We start from the raw sequence: 26043 nt of genomic DNA on the forward strand, positions 1-26043 counted from the left end.
AATGTAATATTTTCAAAGCTAATTATAGTAAGCTAAAGCTTTCTGAAGTACACCAAATAAATCAACAAAAACACCTAATATATTACCTTTCATTAAAAGTAAACTTTAGTTACATGCGAATGACACCGTTGTAGTATATAACTGCTGTTTTTTCTGTGAATCTTTCTATGTTTTAAGTATTTAGTTTTTCTTTTATAGCGAACGTTACCAGTTAGTGTAAAGGTATTTATATATACTTATAGACAACCATATTGTTTATTTAGTTTTACTTTTCTCAATTCAAATACTCTCATTACTAAGGAAAATATATTTGCGTTTTAGTATATGAGAAACAGGTTGCTTATATTCCGACCAAATACATAAATGCTTTACTTAACGCCACACGGAAGTCTGAATTTTATTTGAAAACTCGCTTAAGTCGGGTACACAGGCTTTTCAAATCTCCAGTTATGCATTCCATTAGCAACAGATAAAGGAATAGCCAAAGAGTATATACAACGATTGGATTGGTTGAAGAAGGAGTATGTGAGTGACAATGCAATTGAGTTTATTGTTTTAAAAAATACATATAAATTAATCGTATAATAATTAACATAGGACACCTTGCTCAAAGTGGTTGAAAATGCTTTTATTAGAAACTAGGAAAAATATCATCTCCGATACATGCGTCAAGTCGTTTAGTCGCAAAAACAAGAATATAAAAACACTCAAGACACAAATCAAGCAAAAACAATTCGAAATTAAATTCAAATAGGTTGAATTCGTTGTTTTTGTATGGTTAAACGAATGAAACTTAACACCTATCTAAAGAAACTCCCAAAATGCAATAACAATATGCATTGTTTAGGATAGAGGGGTATGGTAAGGATGGTCTTTTAGTTAAACTCTCTTCATGCTGATTCAAAACAAAATTGAATTTTGCAATAATTTAAGGCGCAAAGCGTCCTTATTATGATTATCATCGATATATCATTATAAATGTGGTTTCAATAAACACGTTTAAACGCGTTTTAAATCTGTATGTCTTTGGATCCGCTTGCGCCATATATATCAAGAACACTTTTGAGAATTTCAATGCGCTTAAGTGAATGATTAAAAACTAAATAAAATATATATGCCTTCATAGGCATATACACACGCTGCTCCAGAACTGTGATTATATGTAGATAGCGGTCTCATTTTTTCGATGTAATTAGTTGGTAATGTTGCCTTAGCCTATTGGTTTTGTGAACGAGATTCAAACATCGCTGTCACGTCGCGTATTGAGAATTGTGGTGAGATCTTTTCTCTGTTGCTGCAAAAAGTGTGATTTAGTACAGTTTATTAAAAAATTGTGGAAGCTTGGTTCTTACTTTGTGCCTGCATTGCTCTCGGCCAAGGAGTTCCTCTGCAAACGATCGCGCGGCATGGGCTGACTACGTTCAAACTTATTCGCTGGCGTCTTGCTGGTGCTTCCATACTTCTGGGCCGTCGTCTTGACGCTGAGTAGCGAAGTGGCGGTTATGCCACTTACGCCACCATTACTGGTATCACAATTTTGGTTCTTTTCGTCGGAAATCCTGCGCACCCGCTGTTGCCCGAGCTGCTCCTGTCCGTTACCCTGGCTCAAGCTCATGTGGAGGGTGCACTCCGATCCGCCGCCAGTGACGCGGCTCAGCTGTTTTAGGTTCATGTCGATATCCTTTTGCAAGGCGTGCATATCGCCGCGTGACTTGGACTTGATTCGCAGGGATTCTGCAGCAGGGAAGTTGTCTTCCGAGTTTAGTTCAGTACGCGAGCGAGACTTAAGAGTATCGCCGTAGTACTTTTGCGTTAGTTGCTGACGACGCTCCTCCTTAATTTTATCGATGCGCTCACGATCCAGGACTACACCTGTTAATACGTTCTTTCGACCCGCCGGAGGCAGGAACTGATTAGCTGTCGATTGCTGCTCCTTGGGCATATTATTCTGCTGGATGAGTGAGATACGGTTCTCGGTGGTGGGGGTAATTGGCTCGGGTTCGCCACCACGCTTCTGACATATCTCCTCGGTAATGCTCATACCCGGCAATCGCTTAGGCGGATTCAAGGTTTTGGGCCGCGTGAAGTCAAAGCTCTTGCGGCGGCTGTTGACCTCTGACATCACCTCAGGTAGCTTGTTAGAGAGAGACAGATCTTGTAGTTGCTTGCCACCAAACTCTCTGACGAAGGCGTTCTCATCGAGCGAGCGCGTTATCTTTTGAGCACTATTGTTCAGTTTCTTAAGGGGCACGGGTGCAGGCATGGCCTTGGGTACGCTCAGTTCGTTAGGCTTCTTCATAGAGCCGCCACGCACCGAGAAATCAAAGTTAGGCAGTTGCTCCACGGGCGAGCTCTCAAATTTATTGGCCAACTCCTTGACACTGAAAGAGGGCGATTTGCTGGGCGACGACTGTTCGTGTTCCATGTTGTCCGGCAAACTGTCTAGGCTATCGAGCTCAATTCTATCAATGTTTGGTTTTTGTTCTTCTGTAATGAATTTCATCTCCTCGCCACGTAGATTCTCGTAAACTGTTTTCGGTTTGCGTAGCTCAATGTTTTCGTAAAGTAACTGAGATTGCTCCTCATCTTCAGGTTCTTTTTCCTGCTGCTCCTGGTAGTCATGCTGCTCCTGTTCCAGCTGCAACAGCTGCTGCGTCATCTCTGCTGCCTTGTGGACACCCCCATCGTGCTGCTCTTCCTCGGCAATCTGTTTCAGGCTGGAGCGCTCATGTAACATTTGATTAACCTCGGTTACCGAATTCCGGAACAACTTCACCTGCTCATAGACAGTGTTTTCATCGAAGTTGGTCTCTAAGATGGCCGAAGGTTTCTTTTCCTTCTCGGGCGATTTATATGTGATGCTAATAGTGGATTTTATGGGGCTGGGCACCATCTTGACGGGGGTTTGTTCGAAGTCCTCGTACACTGGCGAACTCTCATCGGTTGCCAGTAGGGAGTGCATGCTTAGCTGTCGCTGCAAGTGCTGGTAGCCGAACTCGCTCGGTGTCACTGACTGACTAGTGTTGTCCGTAAAATTTGAGTTGTTGGGTGAGGAGCACATGGCCACCGCAGCAGCCTGCAGTTGATCTTTTACCGGTAAAGTGGCAGCTCGAATTGTGGGCTGTGGCAAGCGTGGCTGCAGTGGGTTAAGGTCCAAAGATAGCTCCCGCTTTAACGCATTCATATCACGCTGTTCAGCATCTTGTTGGTTGTTGATCTGCAAGGAGTAAATGTAAGATTTGGATTTTGGAGGTCCCTGATCAATCGATGATTCCCTTCTGGGAAGAAATCAATTTGATTGCTTACGTGCTGTCCCAAGCTCTCGTGCGAGCTGCCTAGGTAACTGCTAGCCGCATCCACACCTAAAAGCAGCTGCTGCTGTACATTGGATGAAACACCGGATACGCCAGACATAGCTGATGTCAGCATAAGGGGTTCCATGTCATATTGAGGTGTAGTTACCGCCGAACTGTTATCCGAACTTTCGGTGTCGCACAACAACAAGGAGTAACGGGGACTGCGGGCAGGAGTTGTAGGCGTAGGCACATTGAGTTTGATCTGACCATCTTCGACAGGTTCCACTCGAGGTTTTCGTAGAGTAGCACTGTTGTTGGCACTATTAATAGAAATAGATTGAAAAGCGTTTTTGAACTGAATAAACGTGCAATTTAATGTATACTCACTGCACAGGTCTTGGAGCTGAAGGCTCCTGCTTCTTTGCTGGCTGCGTAAAGGTTCCCTGGTAGCTGAAACGCTCCTTAGCATCCTGCTGTTCTTTCCGCTTGGCCCCCAGCTGCACTGACGGATAGCTGTAGCGGGTTGACGATGAGGAGGAACCTGCAGATGCACCAGTGGATGACGATATGGGTGATTGGATTGCCCTAGCTGGCTTTGGTGGCGGGTGCACTTCAACACTGGCAAACTGCTGTTGAGTGGTGGGCACATTTTCCGGAGTTCCGCAGTCAATGAACTGAATGTCGCACAACTGATCTTCCAGCTTGTAACGCTTACAGCAGTTTTCAGCTCCACCGGATTCATGTCCACAGGAAGAAGATGCAGTACCAGCCGCTGAAGGAGGTGGTGGGGGCATCGTCCTGGCCGAACTGGGTGATAGGAGATTGAGGCGTGGCTGCTTCTTTGGGCTGGGATTGACGCTATTCGTCTGGCTCGAGAACTCCTCAGGCCTAGCACGCATAATGCGACGAGTGGCGCAACCAGTGGCAGGTGGAACATTCTCCTTACCCACGCGCGGTGAGCTAACCAGAGATTCGCTCTCTGAGAAGATACGCATTTCCGGCTCTTCGCGGTCGAAATTAAGACCCAGCTCGGAAAGCTCCCGCGACGGACATGTCGTCATGTGACCTCTTTGTGGAGACTGCAGCAAATCAAAGTATGAGTCATGTGAGACACTCCTCGAATGACCCACAGTACGCAGGCTATCAATTGAATTGGAACGTATGCACAGGTCCATTGGTTTCGGATCGCGTTCATTGCTCGTTGTCTCCAGGAGTTCAATAGATTTGGGCTTGTCATGCTTGGTCAGTTCCTTGCTTGCGTGAGCATGTGATGCCTGCACAAAGCTCACGCGGGAACCAACGGGATCCTTGACATCCGTGGTTATTTTCTGACCAGGATCCGGATTACCCTGTCTTTGACTTCGGGTGAATATCGACTTCCAAGACGGTGTCTTGTCCGGCTTACGTTTCTGCCAGCTGCGCGGGGCCGACAGCACTGTGTGGTATTTATCCGGCAAGCTGGACGGACCACCGCCCACTTCGATGTAGGAGCCAATGTTGGAGGCGGCGTTGCTACTAGCACTGGTCAACATGCTAATGGGCAGCGACTGCTTGAGGTCAGCACCCTCTACCCGCGAATGCCTTTCCTGGGCTTCTTCTAGGCTTATCAGTTTGGCTCCACCGGTGCTCAGACTCTTTGGACGCTCCACCACGCCCAAGGATTGATCTTGCTCCCGCTGCTCCACGAGCAGACTTTCGCAATCGGTAAGTGACTCCAGACGTAGTTCACCACCAGCCGCATTTGCAGCAGCAACCGTAGCACTCGCCACCATGCTTTGTCGCGCCGGATGATCGTCCAGAGCGTCGAAGATGTTATGGCAATTCCGTATCAGGTACTCGGTGACCACAGCTTGCACGCCAACACCGCGCAGAGCAGCCACGCCCCCCGATTCAAGGGCAGGTGAGCGCAGTAAATTTGGCGCCCAAACAATGGCCAGATTCTTATCCGTCATTCCGGTGCGTTCGTGGTGTTGCGACACCTTGTACAAGTGCTCGGCCAAATATTTCAGGGTTCTGCAAGGATAACAACACAATTTTAACAAATAATTAAATTGTCTTCAATTTATAAAAGATTTCGATCACTTACCGATAATGTGGAGGTGGCAGCTTGAGCACCGTCTCCTTCATAAGTCGCAACCGCTCGTCCGCCTCGTCGGCCTTTACTTGAATGGCCTCCACAAAATTGTCGTACAGTTGGTAGGTGCACAGGGGATTCGGAAGTTCGCGGAAGTACATCTTGAGCAGCGAACTGACTGCATGGATGTCTTGCTTCATTTCCGGGTTACCCAAGTCCGGCACACGTTCCTCATCAAAGGCACGCCTCAGCCGCTGGATGTTGGATGTTATGCCGGAGAGCCGGTATATTCCGTCTATAACGCCATAGTTTTCGATGAATTCCGCACAGGATCGGAGTACCATGGGTATGTCCTGACCGCTGTTCAGCAGATGCTCTGACAGGTCACAGTTAAAGACCCGCTCGCGGTAAATTCCACTTTGTTTTAGGCGACGACGTGATGGTCGCGACAGGATAAAGGAACGGAAGAAAGCGATCAGTTTGCCGTGCTTTCGCAGCACCGGCTTAGTGGGTGAGGCATCCAAGTGACCCACTAGCGGAGCCGGCATTGGAAAATTCCTGGGCACCTTATCGCCGATAGTGGCCACACAGGACTGCGGGAAAAACCCCACTTCGTAGAGGGACTTCTGGAGATGCGACTTCTTGCCCCGCCACCAAATTGACTCTGCTGGACTGGGCATATCGATTACGGAAATCATGTCGCCAACCTCTATGTTGATCTCGTCCGGAGCTTGAGCCTGATAACGCCTCACTCCATAGGCGGCACCCACCGCAGGTGTGTTGATAGTCCTCTGAGTCTCACCATCCGCCAGCGGTAGTCGCCTGCCCTTATTGTCCAGCTGTAGCCAGGTCAGAATTGTGCCGCAGGTCAATGAATCGGAGGCGATCTTCGAGAAACGCTCCAGGTACTTGGCCACCGCATACTCCACATCTGATTCGCTGGGCAGCTCAGCCGCCAGTTCCTCCATGTTGCGCAGTCCACTGATTTTCCGGTCGTACACACACCGGTGGAGCATCTCGTCCAGCAGCTGCATGTTCTCGAAGCTCCGCTTAATCAGGAACGGTTCGCAACGCTGTGGGCACACACGGATGATGAACCAACAGCTATCCGGAGAAAAGCTGCGCAGGGAGCTGTGTGGTAAATCACCTCCAAGAGATTGGGAAGCAATACTACTGCCCATGTGCTCCGACTTATCATCTAAAAGCTGCACGGATAACGGACCCAGCTGAACCCTTTCGTAGTGAAAGTGGGCGCACTCCTCTAGCTTGGGGAATCGGCACGATTTCTGAAGATGGGAAATAAGTTAACATTTGGTGGATTTGATCGACATCACTACTTACGCTGTTCAGCGGCTGCACGGCCATATGACGACTGGGCTTTGGAGGCGGTACAGCGCCCTGGATGGGTGGACTGCAGCTGGACTCCGTGGAGGCATTGGAGATTTGTGATGTATTCATGGAGGCGAACATGTCCTGATAAGTCAGTCCGGGCAAACTGTCAGCGGGCACGATTTTGAAGTTCAGCTGGGCACTGATAGCGGCCGCCGGGGCATCCATTTCAAACTGGAGCGGTGGAGCCTGGGCATCCTTATCCGTGCTGGCATGGCAGACAGCAGGGCCACCATTCGCTGCACCAACACCACCCGATTCCGCCGATGCCAGGGCATGGGAATGCAGCTGGGCTGCCAAGGATGTGCTCACCTTGTCGGACATGATGGATCGATCACACTACGCCAGTTGCAACATCTGAAAGAAGTGGGGAATGCAGATTTAGTGAACGCATTCAGAGTACTTAACTTCTTAGGCCTTCAATAGTCGAGAACCCACGAGAAGTAACAATGCGAAGGCTACAATTCATCCCACTAGTTTTCCATTTACCATGCCCACCATTGTTATTATATTTCCAGGCCTTTCAAATCCATTTGCATAAACAATTTGCAGTTTTTATATAGTCACTTCGAGGCTGGTAATTGTCAGACTCAAGTCTTAGGAATATCTAAGGTGCATGTATCGAATGATACATATGTATCATTTAACTAGTTATTTGGGACATGACTACCTGTCATAAGAATCTAGGCGTTCTCATTCTAAATCTAAAGCTTGAATCCGGATCCCTGGCCGTCCCCAATGTTTCACTTTCTTATGATCAAATTCCAGCCTAGAATTGCCCACCCAAATGGAGTGCAATTTAGCAGAAAGTGCCCAAAAGCTAAATTAAACATTCAGGCCTCGTTTATCCACGTTTACTTTCTAATGGCACGCGCGATCTTTTCATCAGCCAAGCGACCTGAAGTCTCGCCAGGCCAAATGTTCTACTTTCGGGGCTAAAAAGCTGTACTCCCTCTGCCTCCGATGGTGGATTTTCCCGACTTGGCGGTTGAATAAATAAGGTCACTGGCTCAGACAAGCGGCAGGATGTGGCACACGTAGGGGTTTCGACTCAATAAATATATACAATAAATATTTATAAAGTTCAAACCAGTTGGGGATCGAATGGGATTCGGATACGGATTCGAATTGCAATTCGAAGGGGAGGAGATGTGGATGAGGATGGGATGCCTAGCGGTGGTTCTGATTTACAGGCGACACGAAATGCAATCGCCGCCAGGCTGCAGCATTTAAACTTTCATAAATTAAGCCAACAGCGGACCACTTTGGACGAAGCGAAACCATTCGAGAGGAGCATGGAGTACGTAGCTGGGGCAAACGGGTTTTTCCACTCGCCTAGGAGGAAAACTCGAGAGCCTGGTGAGGCCGTCTATCACTTGCGGCCAAAACGCAGCTAAACTATTAAAAATTGTTAACACTTACGGTCTCAAAATGCAGTCACATAAAAAAGAGTAACGCCGGATTGACAGAAAATGCAAAGTGCATCTAAAATCGGCTAAGACAAAATATAAAAACCATATGCCAACGACCTGGGAAAAAAGATACAAACGTGTTACAAAAGATCGAACCGATGTCATCGAATTGATTGTGTGATTAAGTGCTACCCAACAATGGTGAATGAATGGGTGAGATAATAACACTCCACGTAACCGCAATCTGTAGCTTTCCCGACGTATTCTTATGAATTAATTAGGGTTCTTTTATTGTTAAATCTGTTGTTCTCCCATTGTCAGTATCTAAAGAATTCTTTTTGGTCAGCACGTTCTGTTGATATAAGATATAAGCCATACGACTATGTTTTTGACGATGTATACATTGGGAATATGCATATATACAAGTAAATCAGTTACCGAGATTTATTGCTTAACCTCACACTCGAACTTATCTTGGTATATAAGCAGTGGGCATTCTGATCGGCTTTACATATTTTACAAGTATTTAAAGTTTAAAAAACATTATAAATGGCGTTATGTTGGGCAATTGAAACCTTGAGAGATTTTGAGATAAAAATTATAATACATGATTAGGCAGACATTGATTGCGTTAAAAGCTATTCGAATCCACAAAAGCAAATTAATTTCATCTCAATTATGCACAAAAGCCAAAAACAAAATATATCAACAAAAATATGCATATTCACTTTCTTGATTTCTTATTGAACTTTGGCCAAAAACGATCCCAATGAAGACATTTTCCCATCGGATTGTTTCGGCCAGCACACTTTCTCCAATCAATTAAACAACATTGTCTATGTCCGGACTCCAAGCCGCCAAACACCGGAGTTTGTGAGAGCAGCAAACATTTCAATCGCTTTGCACGAGGCTCAGGCCAATTTAATGCTATGAAATAACTTAATATTGGACAATAGTTAATGGCTTTTTAATGGCGGGTTTCAGGCTCTGTTTTCCACCTCAGCTCGGTCGAGGCTTGACCCAATTGACTCGCAGCGGACTCGAGAAACCGAAAGCCAAACATGACAATGATCTATAAATCAAGGCTGGAATCGCAAGTGCGTGAGTCTGGAGCCCAACTAGACAACATGGACAGACGTTTATCTTTAATAAGCTGAATAAAAGTAGCTTGACTGGACTGCTGTTGTTTGTGCTAATTTATGGCCCAAAGTGGGTCACTTACTCACTGGTTTCTAGAGCGGACAATTGCAGCGAATGATGTCGGTTGTCGGCCATAAAAGACTTACGAGGCTGCAAATGCATGCATAATGTGCTTAAGCCTAGTTGTTGAGACTGACAGTCGGTTCCCCTCCGTTCGACATTCATTCATTCAGTCAGCTAGTCAGTCAGTCAGTCAGTCATTCACTCATTCACTTCAGCCGGCAAGTGCTAAACGATGCTGGTGTGCATCTGAATGAGACGGATACGCTGACGGACAATTAAATAGATCCGCGACAATATATCTCAAAAATGCCACGGGGAGAGGACTAGAATGGATAGAGGCTTTTTATTGGCCAGAACGATTTAGGCACTTTATTATTGATACTGCAGTTATTATTATTAGTTTACGAATAGAAGATTCACTTGCAAAACATTATTAACTTTTATTTTCTTTAGAAATTTTCATAGGTAACTCTAATTTTTAAACTATCTGAACTAGCTTGGATTGTGATTTCTGTACAATGCTGTTCATACCGAACAACTATTTTAAGAAATAACAATGATTAAGAATTAACAATGACGACCCTTTCAGATTGCTCGATGGCTCTAGCTTCTAGCATTGACTCACTTAAAATAGTCACATCAGTCACTTAATTGTTCTTGGCAGATGCGCATTATAAAACCTAATAATATATCCAGCCCGGACCGGGACAGGGACTAGACACTTAGATTTGGGACGTGTGACTAATGGGCCAACATGAAGTCATTAGACTGGCCAATTGATGCCAGCCAACCAGCCAGTCAGCAAGCGCTCTTATAAACCATGCAGCATGAACAAATTGCAGCCCAAGGCTGATCCGGTTGCTATTTGCTCGCTATGTGCCGTTAATCTGTTGAGCAGAGCGGTATCAATCTACGCCCCAGTTGACAGCCAGTGGCACTTGTGCTTTTGGAAATCTGATCAGTTCGGCCCGCCTGGCTGACTCACATGGCGGATTTGTTTACGACCAGCCAGCCAGCCAGCCATATAGCCATATTGCCATGTAGTGCATCAATGTAGAGCCCTTTGTGGGGACTGCTCCCGAATCGATGCCACACAACGCCAGCGCAGACAACTGACTGACTCATGTTATAGAAATAAAAAGTAAGGCCGCCATGTGGGAAATGCAATTAGTCTAACCGCCACATTAGTCAACGCTCGTGCTTCGGACTGCCCAAGTCCGTTTTATTATTTTTACCTGGGCAACGGACCAAACTTTACACTCCCATGGCCACCTTAATTGTCGAGCTTTCGACTTCCGTTCACACAATTATGGACTGTGGCATACACAAATGCCAAGTTGCAAGTTGGGTGCCGCAAAAACGAGAGAAATGGTTTGCCTAGTTCAAGAAGTTTGAATGCGCTTATATTACACGAACATAACCAGTAAACCAAATGTATATATTTCTTTTATTATGCCTGATTATTTTAAATTGTTAAATACATATACATATGTATATGTATTATGCATTTCCCAATTGGTTTCAGTCCCATTCCGACATGATTACTTTACTATTTGGGCATTGCATAATTCCGAAATGTACCGACAGCGAATGGCCAAAAGTTACTAAAACTTTTCAGCCAGTCCATTAAAGTGCCATTGTTAGGGCATTAAAAGCGTTCATCTGATATAAAAAATAGGAAAGTGCAGGCAGAAAAGAAAAGCGAAATCGTTCAATTCCGCTGCCCATGTAAATTTTCTACTTTGACATTTGTGCAGAATTTCGCCTGCCCCAAACAAACTCATCTCCACCAGCGAACCATAAAACCTAGCCTAGTGTCATTTAGCGTCGTCGAAAAACAGGTACACATAAACTCATAAACACATAGACTCACACTCCGACTATCCGAGACCAGACTTTATATTTTTAATGGAAGTGAAAGTTTTGCGCGCTTCAACGAAACATATACAGCTGCCAAACGTAGACAAAGCCGAAACCAAAGCCAAACACACGCGGCCGGCAATATCCAAATTTTTTATTTCAGGTTGTCTTAGGCTCGTGGCGCCGGCATGCGAAATTTTTAAAAATAAACAAAGCTAAATAAAATCGTACAATAAAAATCGCATTAACAAATATGCGAAGCAGCTGCTGGAAGAAAGCGCAGTGGCCAAATATTTAGAAGCAAACGTCAGACTCGGGCAGTGGAAATATAATTTAATTATTATTCATTTCTATGCGAGCGCGAGCGACCGAGTGGCCGTGCATATGAATTGTTAAATAAAGTGTTGAATTTCAATAAGACAAACGGCCACAACAAACGGGGGCAATTGGCACAAGCGTTGAAATTCATAAACAAATGCGAAAACATACACAAAATATCACCCTCCATACGAAACTTGTTCGTATTAATAGACAATAGTGTGCTCTTCCAATTGCCGGGCATATAAGCTAAAGGGTGGATCTCCTCCCGGCTGCGGAATCCTTTAGAGGAATTTGGTATTTTGAAGGGCTATTCTTAAACTTCTATTCTTAAGAGAGGCAAAATGGTTTCGATGGACGGCAATTCGTTCAAATTGTTAAGGGTTTGGGTGTTCTAAAAATAAAACTTTTTTTTTTAGGCATAGCAATGTGTAAATATTTATTGCGCACTAAATAAATGCAATAGATAAAATATATCTCTATATAGCTCTTGATACTACCCAGAAGGGTTTACTTTTCAAATTTGCTAATACTTTTCCTTAAGTTTTACTGCTCTTACACCTTAGAAATAATAAATTACAACTGCTTAATTAAAACTATTCGAGTTCTAAATATTTAAATAAGACAACTCATTGGATTTGTGCAAGTGATTCATGGATAGAATATAGGTTGATAAATTACTGATGAGTCACTTTCCCCTATCCGAAGCTTCGATTAAACGATAGATAGGAAGAAGCTAAACTACATTGCAACATCATATTAATAAATAAGGGTTTTCGAAATTATAGGTATTGGTAGTAATCACTTACAGATCATGCCAATTAAACTGAGAAATCGGTGATTGAACTGACTCTACATTTCAAATTCTATATTTAAACTATGAAATCATCCAACTCATTATATGAATAATAAATGTCAATGAATGGTAGGGCATATATATTCGTTTGCTACTTTCTATAATTTAACTTTTCCAAACGCATAAGTTTGCTATTAAGCGCATTCTTAGCGCATTTCACATTCGACTCTGCTCATCGAGAAAACAGAGGGAACTTTTGAGGCATTTTGATGGTTTTTGTTTCATATGACTTGGCACTAACAACCATAACAATAGCAACAACAAAGCCCCAGCGACTTGTCAGTTTTAATTGAAATCAATTGAGCTCAATTATTTGATACGCATATGAAACACAACATCAGCAGCCAGTCCAAAAATTCCTATACTCTGTGTGGGTTTGGCATTTCCCCGCTAGCACTTAAATAACCAACCATATAGTGGCGAGGCTGGGGGCATGTCAGTCGCCAAATATGGAGCGTTAATGAAGAATTTTTACATGAATGTAAACAAAAACAAAATGCGAATATAAAACGCGACGGCGTCGACTCGAACAGGTGTAAACAGCAATAAGACACAAGGCGAAATGTGTAGAACAGCGAATTTTCTGTTGTCAGTTTCTTTGAAATGTAAGCTGTAGATTGTTCAACAAAACAGTGGTTGGGTTATTGAATCAGAGATAGTGGCTGCAATTAAGAATTATAACTTGCCTATTTTACTGCGTTCATAACTATGAAAAATCAAACCTGAACTGGGGCGAACTCCTTGTTCGGAGAAGTTTGGGGAAGCAAAACTGTGCAGTCTAGTGTAATTCTTATCCCTACGAAACTTCGAGAGGGGAATGCGAAATTCCTTTTGTTGAACTAGTGCAAAAGTAGTTCACAATATATTTGCGGATCTCGTTACCGCTGTTATGAAACGAAACACAATACCAGCCGAGCGAAGGCAACTCCCCCCAGATAGGAAAGGGTTTTGCTGGATAGTATGGGATGGGTATGGGAATCCGGGGACCGGCATCTGCCGCATCTGTGGGCAGTGGTGTAATGAGCTGGTCGCCGGCGAGGTAAACGTTCCCCATTGGAATCGGTGTGAGCTGGCTGCCCGTTTGAGCGGATGTTTGAGTTGAGTGCGCAGCTACCGAGGCGCAACGAAATTAATCGAACTCGAAATCGGGCGCTGGCGGGCTGGGGCAGCTCGCTTGGTTATGCTGCTGCACATATAGTGTATATAATGCATATATGTATATAGACATAGAGTAGATGTATCTGGCCAACTTGACACGTTTTCTGCAACAGGCGGTCGCAGCGCAGTCAACTTTGCTCTCGTCACTCGAAATGTGCCATAATCGTGCGCAGTCGCGGCGCGAATCTTTCCCAGAGACGTGAGCCACATAATAACCGCAGAAGGAGCCCCACACGAGTGTATGTACATATAGCAGTACATATCTGTACGTATCTCGTAATAATAACGAGAAAGCTGCCCGCACCCAGCCCCCGCAGTCAACGGCCAAAATGAGTCAACATGGGCCCAAAATGTTCTCATAGAACAGAAGTAATTCAAGTTACTGGGGGAAGTTCGGAAATGCGAGGGGATAAGCAATGGGTTCCATTTTTAAGCCATGTTCTTTCACTTCACATAAATACCCATGGCATGGTAGGGGAATGTATATGTAAACAAAACTATAGTTTCAAATCATATCAAGAACGAGGAGGGTGTTATATTAGTTCAGATAATATTTAGAAAGCTAACTTACTTTGTCGCCATCTTTAATTATCATTATTATATATTTATAATATTTATGACGAGCCATAAATCAATTCAACTCAGTTGTTCCAACTACGCCAAAATTTGCACGGTGTAGCACTATTGTAGAAACATGAAATGAATTCCAACCTAGCAACTAACAATTAGTCAACGCCAAACAGTATTTGTTAATTGATTTTCCGCCTTCTTAACACCTAGTTCGTTAATAGCGCACCTCGCTCCTTTCACAAAACTCTTGACTTTACTTCCAAAAGGGTACAAAGAAAAGTAAGTGTGGTCGGCCAGCGAAAAATGAAAGGCCAGGAGTTGGCTTTTTGGGAAAGTAACAGAGCGGGCCAAAAATATCAGTCAGTTGGCGGAGTGGGTGGCAGTTTGGGGCACGAGGAGCAGGAGGGGCAGGACCGAGCGAGTTCAATGTCAACTGTGTGGGCAGCGCCACGAAAACTCTTTTACGACCGCTTCCGCTTGAAGAAACACATACAACTGGATGTGTGTAAGCCCGCAACTAAAGCACGACCACACCTAAACATTAAAATCAAGCGAGGAAAGTACATGTTCCCTCCTTTTGGCGTGGACAAAAACAAAGAGACACCAACGACCATACAGCGGTGGTCAATACTTTAATGTCGTGTTGGGTTATTTTTAAGGTCATGCGTTATTTTAGATTGCAGGTCAATGGCTTTTAAAATACCCTTTCTGTAGCATAGGGCTGAAATCTTAAGTACTACTGTACTGTATTTCGAATAGCAATACCCAAGGATTCAAAACAAAAATTTGTTTTGAAGTTCTCTCAAAGGGTTGATTGTGATGACTCAATTGAAAGCCGCTTGCATGAGTTGGTCTATTGCTATTATGCAAAGTATTGTTGAGAAAATGGACAGCATAAACAAAGATCTAGTCGTGGTCAAGTGAGGAACCCTATCTATAGGAAGTTTAAAATGCACGTTTCCTTATCTGGTAATTTGGGGTTGAAGTTGTGGGACAAAAGAAGGCAGCTTTGGAGGAATGCTTTTGTCTGCTCTTCCTCTCCCATTACTAAGGACTCCACTCCATAAAGACAGCAAGATACCTTACCGCCGTGGAACCAGAGGAACTAGAGGCACACTACTATTATTTTGACTGCAGCTGTACGAAGAGAGGCATTGCCAATGGGGTGGAATGTGCATGTGAGTGTGGATGTGGATGTGTTAAGGAAAAGCAGCAGCAGACAGACAGACAGGGAGACGGACACACAGACGGATGGACATATGGTGGAGTTGTCCCAGGTGAGAGTGTGTGTGTGTGAGTGCGGCTGACACAGGGTGACAAAACCTAGTGTGAAACGGACATCTCGCACTTATGTCTTTTACATACCAACTGTTCCAATAGCGAGGCGCAGGCATAATAACGTGCGCGAGACAGAGAGAGAAACACACTCAGCTTCCTTCGCAAAAAATAATATGGGAGAAAAAACAGAAAAGACGGGGCGTTATTCGCTGTTATTCGGCACAGAACGCGTCTTGAATGATGATGGGAAAATGGTAAAACAATGGCTTTGGCACAATTAAGAGACCCCAAAGACGCCAACGGGATTTCGTTTATTTTTTCCCTTTTCGCTACACCAAGCAGTCGCGGCAGCTATTATTTATTATTTTCGTTGGTGCCGCACAATACACTGACACACATTTTTAAATAGAGAGGAGATACTTTTTCAGCATATCTTTTTCCTTCGGCACGCACACGAGCATGCACACGCACTGGCACACCGCACGCACACACACAAGCAGACGGCGGCTATGTAAACCCATTTCGCATTCGTACACACCTTTTCTCGAATATATCACCGTGGTTATATTACAACATTTTTCACTGTCCGTCCCACTGCACAAATTACTGGGTTCCGTTCCGCAGCCTTTTACAACGCGACAACAAATGTGACAATAACGATAAAAATACCACCGGCCTGGAAGTAATGTACTATTTAATACCCCTTCTGATACATTAAATACCAAAAATATGCCCCAGAATAAAAATCTAGTTTTTTATTTAAATAAAAGAGGAATTTTATAATTATCTACAAATTATTCATATAATTCATTCAATTAGGCTTCAAGGAAGTCCCTGAGTTTGCTTTTATCGATAACGATTTTTCTATTGCTAAAGTACATTTACTGAAGTACAACGTGCACTGCTTGCTTACTATCGAAAAACATTTTAAAACAGACCGATGGTCACATCACCACATAAACATAAACAAATAAAACAATTTTAAGATGAATCCCTTAACAAATATGAAAAATGTGCTTAAACTTAGCGAACATGAACTGCAAAATGGAGGAAAGAAGAGCTGGCACGACATGTACAAGGACTCAGCCTGGATTTTCGTGGCAGGATTTCCGTATACCCTTACTGAGGGTGACTTAGTTTGCGTATTCTCACAGTACGGCGAAGTGGTCAACATTAATCTTATCCGAGACTCGAAGACGGGAAAGTCCAAGGTAGTGCAAAAACCTATAGTTTCCTTTAAGAAAGTTCCAAAAATCATTGTTTAAATCTATGCAGGGCTTCTGCTTCCTGTGCTACGAAGACCAGAGATCCACAGTTCTGGCAGTGGACAACCTGAATGGCATCAAAATCCTCGATAGAACACTAAGGGTCGATCATGTGGCAGATTATAAGCCTCCAAAGGAAAATGAGAGGATGGACGAGGAAACCCTGCGCCTTTATATGGAGGGCTGTGCGCCAAAACCTCAGCTTCAACACATCAAGGCTGAGAAGAAGGATAGCAAAAGTTATAGATGATAAGAGGGTTACGTTCAATTTGATAAAGAATATAACATTTTTTATTTACTTAAATTTTATAGTTATTAAAAGCTAACAAATATTATCTTATTAAAGCCAGAAATATATGACGAAAGAATGAATTGGCTTTTCAACCTCTCATTCGTCATCAGCACTCGCAAATGAGTCATCATCACCCTCATTAGTTTCTTCTTGGCCTTCCAGTTCCTTAAGAATCCTTCGCTTATAGCGCTCATAGGCGCTGCCCCTCTCCCGGTCGACATTATAAAAGTCTACATCGTCTACGAATGAGTCTTCCTGAGTGTCGATCGTGTGCACATAGGGATCGGTAAAGGTGGCATAATCATCATCCTCGCTGGTGCTAGCAAACTCATCCTCGTCGTCATCTAAAAGTAAGATACACATACTCATAATCTGAATCTATAAAAAAAGTTTACTCAGATCTTACCGAGCATAAACTTGTTCATTTGCCGACACAATTCATCATCAGAACCCATGGCGCCCGCTTCCTCGTCGTCCGGGTAATCATTCGTAAAGTAGTTCTCCTGATTCGAGTCCTCCGAATCGTAATCCTCGTCTTGGTCATTGTAGCAATCTTCTAGCACAATTTCGCCCACAGGTATCACTCTGCGGAATAGCCAAAATAATTAGTAGGTTTATATGAATTCTTTGATCGCGTAGCACTTTCAAATTGAAACACAGAGAGGTTTGTCACGTATTTTGAGGGTTTCTTTATTTAGTTTTTATTCGATTTCGGGCAACGCTAGACCCCAATAAAAATAAAGAAAATTAAACTAAAACTATGCACTTAATTAGACTTCAGCACAAGTGTTATCCGTTGTTTATTGTCGGAATGAAAAAGAACAAAAACTGACAACTGGCAAACGAAAAACTAAACGAAAAATGCTCGGTGAGCTGATTTTAAAAGTGCGGTGTGTGTGTGTGCGGCGTGAGGGTAAATTATTCTAATCTAATAGCTAATTAATTCTATGAACATAAGGTAATGCGACATTTGCCTAAAATTATTCCAAGTAGTTCACTTATTGTGCGTATTTAGTAGAATACATGTTTTTTTATTAAAAACTTTGGCAAGAGGGAATTATGAGAACTTTACATAATTATGATACATTATTTATTTGTATAGGTTTTTATCTAACATATTTATAAATGGAATATGGCAAAACATAGTTGAATTTAAATTGAACGGAATCTCACAGTAACAAATCAAATAGCTTTCAGAATCATTAGTTTTCAGATCATGCCGTGTTAATCTCATAAAAACCACGTTGGGCATTTGTCAGATGGTAATTTTAATGAACTATAAGTGATGTGAGTTGCCAGTTGCAGTCCTTTTTTATTGTCGTGGGTGGAGGCGTTGGGTGTCATCACACTTCCTAAGTGCCTGGGGTTTGTCTGTCTCTCTCCATATTGTTTTTTCTTGTTTACCAGTAGCAGTTGTTGTAGTAATTAAACGGATAATACAACCTTATGGAGAACGAATCGTATTATTGAGCTGTAGTGATTGCAATCGTGTCTAGATGGTAAGAGTAATATGCAAGTATGAGACTGCGCCCGAGGACAACGAACACAGACACACGCACACCCACACAGATACGCTAGCACCGACACACAGACACACCGCTTAGATATATGCCATATAGTACATAAGTATAGTGATCGGTTACATATAGTAGTTGGTAATGCTCAACGTTTTCTGTGGCTCAATTTGAATGACAAACCTTAAGTAGTTGTCGTCCATCATATCCACATAAGCCGCCTGCATCTCGTTCTCGGGCACATATAGATCGTAAACATAGCCCACGTCCGAATCGGCTGGTTGCTGCTGATCGTGGCTGGGTTCTATCTCCAGCTGCTGCTCCTGAGCTGCAGCGTTTTCAGTGCCCGCTTGCTGCTGCTGCTGCGATTCAATGTCCACGATGGTTATGTGGCTGCTGGACTCCTGACTTGGGCTCTCCGGGAATTCCGCTTCTGCGGCACTATTTTCGAGGGTGCTGCGTAGGCAGTTAACCACCCGGAAACGCTGCTCCCGTGCATTTTCCTGAGCCTCCTGACGCTGACGATCTCGCCGCAGCGCACTGGCAATGGCTGCATCATTGGAACGCTGCTGTTGCACCAGCTCGCGGGCTGCGGCCTTGTTCAGTCTTGCAGCTGCAAATTGGCGAGTGGCACAGTCGTCCTAGGAAAGAGGCATACAAATCAACGTTAGGAAACCGAAGAAGTGACTTGCGTATTATCACTATTACCAATAACCAGTTAGAGCTATCTTTTATTATATACCTACTATTTATTGCGGTACTGAAATGGGCTGTTGTTATGATAAATGTGCATTCGCCTTACTGATAAGATGCTGTTAAAGGTTTAAGACCAGTTAAAGACGTTAAACTGGTTAGTATTATTGAAGTTAATAACCTATTTTTCTTTAGATTAGCTATTGATTGAGGATCATTGGGGGAAGCCCAAACCAGTTCAATGAGTGTGTTTTTTTGGGCAAATTGAGCTGGAAAACGAATAGCCAATGTCTTTTTACATCTCGAAGATGGCTGGGCTTTTTTGTTTAGCATCATTAGGATTAGCAATATACAGAAAGTGATGTCCGGCATGGGCATTATTTCTACGGGTCTACGGTTTGAGGACTCGAATCCCCCAATCCCACCTGCTTCTCCAGCGTGCCGGCAAACTTGAGCACGGTAGTCAATTCGTCTTTGTCCGATGCCGCAGCTCCCGCCACCGCTCCTGAGTCCTCCAGAGTATTCTCATCGTTGTGGAGACGCCGCCGCTTGCCGTTCAGCACGAATGCGGTGTGCGGCTCCTCGTCGATGCGTCGCTTGATCCGCACAACCGCTGGCATTTTGACTAATTCGCCGAATACGGGAAACAATGAAAGGCAAATCGAAACAATTAAAAATGTGACGCGCAGTGTGACCGTTCGGGGCGTGACAAAAGATATCTGATGGGGATGGGATTTGTTGGAACTTGTATCGGCGGGAAAACTATCGTAAGGATTCTATACATCAAAAAAATAACAGATTAAATTATATCAGAAAGAAAGCTGTCTGTATTCCGCCTGTTGGAAACATTTGCGAATTTCGGTAATGAGAGGTTTAAATTACTATATCATGCGAATGTTTAAAAATGATTATTTGAATTCCTGTTATGCACTAAGTATTTTGCATATTTTGAGTACTGTTTCTACATCGAGTTACTCAGATAGGAAGCCCGCCAATTTTGAATACTTTTCATCCCCGTTTCCGGTACGTCCGTTGTACCCCCAATCAGCTGATCGAAAGCCGCCACTGCGGGGATGAAGTCCCCAAAAGAAGCTCGCAGGAATAGCAGTTAGTGCTCTTAGCCGGCGGAGTGTGGTTGTTATAGCGGGTGGTTTCTGTGCTCGAGATTCCCGGCCAAAATCTCCCGTCGGAATTACGTTCTTAAAAGTGAATTGTTTGCCAGTGCGGTTGTGTGTTTTTAATCAACGCCACCAGTGCCACCAGATTACCAGATTAAAGTGAGCTGAGCCTTGGATTGAATTGAAGCCATTATTCGGTGAATGGCGGCCAAGTGCTTTCGCGTTTCCGCCCGCGCTTTTTGCCATTTGTTGCGGTTGCTCGACGTTGTATGTACGTGTGTATGTTCCGCTATTCTCGTCCTGCCAACATGGAACTCGAATAGGCCCGAGAATGATTTAGTGCCCGATCGCTATCCGCGAATGCCGCAATTATGTTTTAATTGGCGCTAAATGGTTTACTCTCACACGCGCACGCACGAAAGGATTAGCAGCAGGAGTCGAAAGTTCGTCGCAAAGGTGGGATGTTTGTGGGCGCTCCATCGGGATGCTATTAACTCTGTTGATTTTGGCAAATTGGAAATGGATTGAACAAATTGGGAGCGGAAAAAAGGCATTCAATCGGTATAACAATTGAGGGTGCCAACAATTCATTGCTTGAATTGGAAACTCGTTATATTCGTTATTAAAAAATCCATTTTAATGGATGTCTACATACCCGTTTTTTTTTTAAGCACGATATTCACCTTTTTATCAACGATGCATCCATACAATCTTGTTATGTAGCAATAATGTTTAGTTTACAATTGGGAAACTCTTGACGCTGCAGGTCTGGCAAATAAAAATCAAGGGCACGAACTTAATTAAGAAAATGCTTCATGCCGAAAGCGTTGCAGGATATGTGGCTCGTGATTTTTCCACAATTTCGCAAATAAAGAGGAAAATGTTGCCTTTTTGTAACAAATATTTTTTTAATTCCATGAAACACCTGCCCATGTGGACTCTTCGCGCTTTGTTCATCCGAAGCGGAAGCCTTAGTGCCTATAAAAATATTTACGAGTGAATATTACAGCCTCCGAACTGGGCCCTTTGACCCGGGGACTATCCAAACATGTGTCTGAGCTCCCCGGGCAGCCTCTTTTATTTATGTGGCGGGCGTCAAAAAATTTGCCATCGCATGAATCATCTGCCACGTCGAAAAAGCCTCCACCGCACCGCAGTGCCATCCTCCGTGGACTCCCCGTGTATGTAATATGAACCTGCCCACGTGCATTTGGGGGAAGGGAAGCTGGAACGGGAACGGGAACGGGATCCTGATGCGTTTGGCATAATAATGAAATAATAATGTCGCCTTTTGTTCGGCTGGAGGTGTCTCAATGTCTCCGGCAATAAATTAATGGGATCCGCACATAAAAACATAAAGAGCACCCTGCAGGTGGTGTTTGCCTCAATTTTGATTATGTGACACGCAGCTTCCTCATGTGGCAAGTACTACTTGGCTACCAGTTTACTTTAAGGGACTGAGCCATGCGTTTTTCACCGGCACATTCCTTTAACATTGCCAGCTGTTGCCGCTCATCAGCCAAAACTAAATTACCATAAATATGGCCAAGTGTTTGTCCTAAGACACGGCATGATGAGCTAAGGATCTGCTGATAAAATGCTAATCATGGCGACAATGTTGGCTGACTTGCCAGGACAACCAAAAAGTATCCATCCAAGTTCGGAAACATTTTTTATGTTTTCTTTCGGTGGTTGTGGTTGTTGGCTTTGCAAAAAAAACTGTTGAAACTACTTTTGCTCTTTCGCATAAAACAGGATTTGTGATTTTTTATCCTTTTGGTTTTAAGTTTTTGTTTATATTATATTAGTAAAGTTTGAAGCATGGGTATATGGCATATATAAAATATATGATTTCACAGTTACAAATTTAAAACCTTAAATTTATTTTAATATTTTTTAACTTAGAATTTATACTTTTAGGAACTAATTACTAAAATAAAGATTTGGAAATAAATGAAGGCACAAAGTGCAGTGTAAAGTGAGTTCGTTGTAACGGAAGCTTAAACTTATTTCCTCTCCTTTCTTACGCTCTTTTGTGTAACATTTTTGATTAGCTTCAAGTTCAGAAAAGGAAAAGGGACTGAAAGGTCGTGGCCATCAAATGGGGAGGGTAGGTGTTTTAATTTTCGTTTAAACTTGGTCGAGAAAACACCTCCGGGCATCTGCCTGGGTCGAGTGTCTCTTTGTGGCTTTGACAGCCTTTGTTTTTTGGGTGGCTCTGTTTTGGAGAGCAGCATCATTATCATCATACATCCTCGTTAATTTGTCCAGAGGGTTGATTTTTTGGCTACGGACCCACGCCCATAAATCATTATTATGCATTTTGTTAGGGACAAGTTGTAACGGTCAAGTGCTGTGGTCACTTCAATAATGTATTTATCATCTTCATTATGTGAATTAAATGGACGGTGGTGATGATAACAGTAATATAGGAAAATAATACATACATATTAACAAAATCAAACTATAGAAAAATCAATAAATTTAAGATAAATGCGCGTGATAAAATATTGATGTATAAAATACGAGAAATTGATTTAATTTGATAAAGTGGAGACCACAGCCAAAAACAGCAATGAAATGCGTGCATTTTCACGAATCAAACATTTTTCACTTCTATTTTTGTGGATTGTATGCGCTCAATTATTCATTAAAGTCGATGACTGTGCAGCGAAACTGTGGGGAGTGTTAGGGATTACGAGTTGGGATTGCTCTCCGGACCAACGCGCCAATTACAAGTGCAAATAGAAATCTGCTGTCGGCCACAATACCAGCGATATTGGGCTTCCTGTATTATCCTGTATTCCAGTTCGATAATACAGTCGTTGCACCCTTCGACACAAATCACATTAATTTTGTTCGTGCTCATTACGGACGAGCTGTTCGGCTGTGCTGGTGCCGGACCAGGACGCACTTTCCACTTTCACCCTGCCATTCTGCCGTCCTGCCGTCCTGCCATCCTGACATCCTGCCACTTTTGCCGGAAAGGGGCCAACCCCCTTTGGTGCAGCGAGGAAGCCACCCCTCTAATATCATTTTGCAATTTGCACTTGGCAAATAAAGGAGTGAATGCTGTGGCAGATAAAAACGATTCTCTCCTTTGTTCTAGCCCCGGGGCAAATGTTTCCCAACCAGCCAGCTCGCAGCTGTCCAGGATAACACATCCCAAAGCGTTTACATTTCAATGGACAAAAGCTTCGGCTCGGGCTCCCCGAGAAAAACGCATGCCACACATTGTTAAATAAATTATCGCCTATGCCATGGAGAGGTATCGATGAAATCGACCCACTGCATCTGCACCTTGGATACCCTCGCAGAAAGTTAAACCCTCCTGTTAATGAGTAACCACAATTTCCATTTCTGATTTAACTTTCCTTTTTGAGGAATGAAGAATAAAAATTCTTCAAAATATTTTTATTGTTACCACACTCAGGGTACAGCCATGTCGTTATTACCCGCCTTGAACTTGACACCCACAGCATGATTTCAAGACTGGTCCGCTTGGGGTCCTTACTCTTCAGATCACTCCCTCCTGGGATGCCAGCGAGTGGATGGGTGGGTGGGAATGGTGGTATTGGCTGCTTGTGGCTTGATTGACATGCCCCCGCTCACAAGGGGATCCCCAACTGCCACTAACCCACCCACAGAGTCACTCACTCGAACACATCCTCGATATGCTTTGTGACAAACAGCTGATTGCGTGTTCATCCTGTCTGATGTCCTGCATGTTCTTCTTGGGCATGATTTATGTTAGCAATTGAATTTCTTGACTTTTCTTTGCCGAGGTCGCTGGGGAGCTGGGGAGATGGGGGACACACGTGGCCGGTGGAGCTGGCCAAAAGAAACGCAGCACAAATTAGCTCATTTTCCGGTACACTTGCCTCACGTGCTCGTTAGCATCCAGTCAAAGGAGCCGCAGGTCATTGACACTCGACCAGCGTCCCCGAGATCTTCATAGTTTTCCGACTTGTTCACGGGTGGGGTCACTGGGCAGCAGATGTTTGCATTTTGCACTGCTCAAGTTCTTTGTACCCCTAACTATACACTTGTAAAAACGTAGGAAAAGTTATATCCTCTCGTTACATTCGGAGATCAAATGTCTTATTGATTGTAACTAACTTTGTGAAAATGATTTAATATATTGAGGGCCTAGTTTTTGAAAGTGTAACTGGTTGGCCAAAGTCTAGAAAAGAGTGAGTCACGTACTTCTGCCAGCTGATTGCCTCAAATTGTTTTCGCCCATTTTTTCGCACACATTTGACAGGCGTTTAAGTGTGACAGAATGGAAGGAGTGGGTGTATGTCATAGGATGGAATGCCGAAAATTCTTTCATTTTCATTTAATGCCGACCTAATACGAGTCAAAGTTCCCTGACGCAATATCGCCGAAAGTCCTTTAAGGACACCCCTCTGCTTACAGCTTCCTTCTCTCGGCTTAGCAAGAGTTTGGCTACATTCGCCATATTTTTTGGGTTGCCTAGCAGTTTATCTGCTTGTTGACAGCTGCCCAAAGGGAATTAGTTATCAAAAGACGCATAAATCCATTTTCATTTTACAGAATACTTTGCTCAGTCTGGCTTCTACGTCTTTCCACTTTCGGTACTTGAATAAAATATAAGTAGAATTGAAATTCGAGATATACGACCAGACGATATTTACTTTGGTTATCCCTTAAAGACAGGGCAAACCTTAAGTTACACTTATGTGTGATACAAATGAAAACCCAAGGCTTTATGAACTTTAGTAAAGATAACACAATTTTAAGCGTACAAAGCCCACCAAAGTCATTGTATGATCTTTAAAAAATTTCTTTTCGCTTACCACAATTTTCTGCTTGGCTGCGAAAAGGAAAACAGTCCTGACCTTTTCTCATTAGCACTTTGAGTGACATAAATATTAAGGCCGCCAGATAGCCAAACAAAAAGTGCGTTCATCCGCTACTCAGGCGACTTTTATGGTCTGCTTGCTAATGCAAATAGCATGCCAAGTGTAATAAAATTATTTCCGCTATTGTTTAGCTCTGGTTATTAGCCCCATCCCGCAGATTTTCCCAGCCCACCAGCCTGTTTTCATTGGCACGCGATGGAAAAACGCTCCTGATTTAACTGCCTCGAGATAAGTTCCTCGGGCTTTCTTTGGGTTTCTTGGCCGTTTTGATTTTCGACTCGAGCCAAAAACAGAATAAACATAAATTGAGGCAATCCGTGGCATTGGCAGCTGCCCAGAACCCAGGCCAAAAGGCAGGACACGTGTTGGGACTCCAGCACTGGTGGCATGTAAGGCTATGCCACGGGTCGCCGACTCACCGGTATCATCACCCAACCCCCTACCTGTGGCTACCCTTGTCCCCCGCGCTCCTCCATCGAGTGTGTTTGCATTTTAAAATCCACCCTCGAACAACATTTTGCCAACTTCAATTCCAACCGCTGTCATTTGAAGCGAGTGCCCCTCCTCTTAGTTTTCCCCAGGGCTGTAAGTGGACAATGGAGCACATTTTGCGACATTTAATTTATTCATTTTAGTTTAAACTATTAATTTTTATCAAACAAAATATTTCATTAATTATTATGGGAGATTATTATTATTATTCAGTTTATTTAAAGTTAACGCAATTACATATTAAATTATTAAAACCTAAAAAAATTAAGAGAGGCAGATTGTTTGAATCAAATGAACCGAAATAAAATGAAATTTTGGTCATTTCAAATAATGAAGTAATTTGCAGACTCGGCCCACTGTTTTAAAGCC

At 43.4% G+C, this 26043-nt stretch overlaps 3 protein-coding genes across 5 annotated transcripts; 1 reads left to right on the forward strand and 2 right to left on the reverse strand.

Annotated features, from left to right (window-relative positions):
- Positions 1 to 301: 301 nt before the first annotated feature.
- On the reverse strand, positions 302 to 16082 carry LOC120444587 (GTPase-activating protein CdGAPr). Of its 2 annotated transcripts, none has more exons than XM_039624357.2 (7): positions 15502 to 15571; positions 6712 to 7116; positions 5383 to 6656; positions 3684 to 5309; positions 3307 to 3616; positions 1353 to 3217; positions 302 to 1294 (listed from the first exon to the last, which is right to left on the reverse strand). In XM_039624357.2, exons 2-7 carry the CDS (start codon positions 7081 to 7083, stop codon positions 1216 to 1218), a joined length of 5526 nt encoding a protein of 1841 aa, XP_039480291.1. In that variant the 5' UTR covers positions 7084 to 7116; positions 15502 to 15571; the 3' UTR covers positions 302 to 1215. The 2 variants fall into 2 exon arrangements, with proteins under 2 accessions (XP_039480291.1, XP_039480290.1); XM_039624356.2 differs by lacking the exon at positions 15502 to 15571 and adding an exon at positions 15953 to 16082 and having other exon boundaries at positions 303 to 1294.
- Positions 16083 to 16349: 267 nt separating this feature from the next.
- On the forward strand, positions 16350 to 17047 carry LOC120446018 (RNA-binding motif protein, X-linked 2). Its single transcript, XM_039626773.2, has 2 exons — positions 16350 to 16625; positions 16690 to 17047. Exons 1-2 carry the CDS (start codon positions 16401 to 16403, stop codon positions 16927 to 16929), a joined length of 465 nt encoding a protein of 154 aa, XP_039482707.1. The 5' UTR covers positions 16350 to 16400; the 3' UTR covers positions 16930 to 17047.
- LOC120446017 (RNA-directed DNA methylation 4) lies at positions 16948 to 19890 on the reverse strand. Of its 2 annotated transcripts, XM_039626771.2 has the most exons (4): positions 19604 to 19890; positions 18669 to 19126; positions 17378 to 17556; positions 16948 to 17315 (listed from the first exon to the last, which is right to left on the reverse strand). In XM_039626771.2, the coding sequence occupies exons 1-4, from the start codon at positions 19796 to 19798 to the stop codon at positions 17068 to 17070; spliced, it is 1080 nt and encodes a 359-aa protein (XP_039482705.1). In that variant the 5' UTR covers positions 19799 to 19890; the 3' UTR covers positions 16948 to 17067. The 2 variants fall into 2 exon arrangements, with proteins under 2 accessions (XP_039482705.1, XP_039482706.1); XM_039626772.1 differs by lacking the exons at positions 16948 to 17315; positions 17378 to 17556 and adding an exon at positions 17742 to 18414 and having other exon boundaries at positions 19604 to 19889.
- Positions 19891 to 26043: the final 6153 nt, after the last annotated feature.

This window comes from Drosophila santomea, chromosome 2R, assembly GCF_016746245.2.
Source record: "Drosophila santomea strain STO CAGO 1482 chromosome 2R, Prin_Dsan_1.1, whole genome shotgun sequence".
Lineage (NCBI taxonomy): Eukaryota > Metazoa > Arthropoda > Insecta > Diptera > Drosophilidae > Drosophila > Drosophila santomea.

What these genes read in the sequence shown, in the direction of transcription:
- LOC120444587 (XM_039624357.2), bottom strand. Translation starts at nt 7,083, where the DNA reads ATGTCCGACAAGGTGAGCACATCCTTGGCAGCCCAGCTGCATTCCCAT. An exon ending in TCAGCTCCAAGACCTGTGCA is followed by an intron (nt 3,617 to 3,683) that starts GTGAGTATACAT and finishes TTCTATTAATAG; the next exon opens with TGCCAACAACAGTGCTACTC. An exon ending in ACGAGAGCTTGGGACAGCAC is followed by an intron (nt 3,218 to 3,306) that starts GTAAGCAATCAA and finishes TACTCCTTGCAG; the next exon opens with ATCAACAACCAACAAGATGC.
- LOC120446018 (XM_039626773.2), top strand. Translation starts at nt 16,401, where the DNA reads ATGAATCCCTTAACAAATATGAAAAATGTGCTTAAACTTAGCGAACAT. An exon ending in CGAAGACGGGAAAGTCCAAG is followed by an intron (nt 16,626 to 16,689) that starts GTAGTGCAAAAA and finishes AAATCTATGCAG; the next exon opens with GGCTTCTGCTTCCTGTGCTA.
- LOC120446017 (XM_039626771.2), bottom strand. Translation starts at nt 19,798, where the DNA reads ATGCCAGCGGTTGTGCGGATCAAGCGACGCATCGACGAGGAGCCGCAC. An exon ending in ATGGACGACAACTACTTAAG is followed by an intron (nt 17,557 to 18,668) that starts GTTTGTCATTCA and finishes GCTATTCCGCAG; the next exon opens with AGTGATACCTGTGGGCGAAA. An exon ending in AATGAACAAGTTTATGCTCG is followed by an intron (nt 17,316 to 17,377) that starts GTAAGATCTGAG and finishes TCTTACTTTTAG; the next exon opens with ATGACGACGAGGATGAGTTT.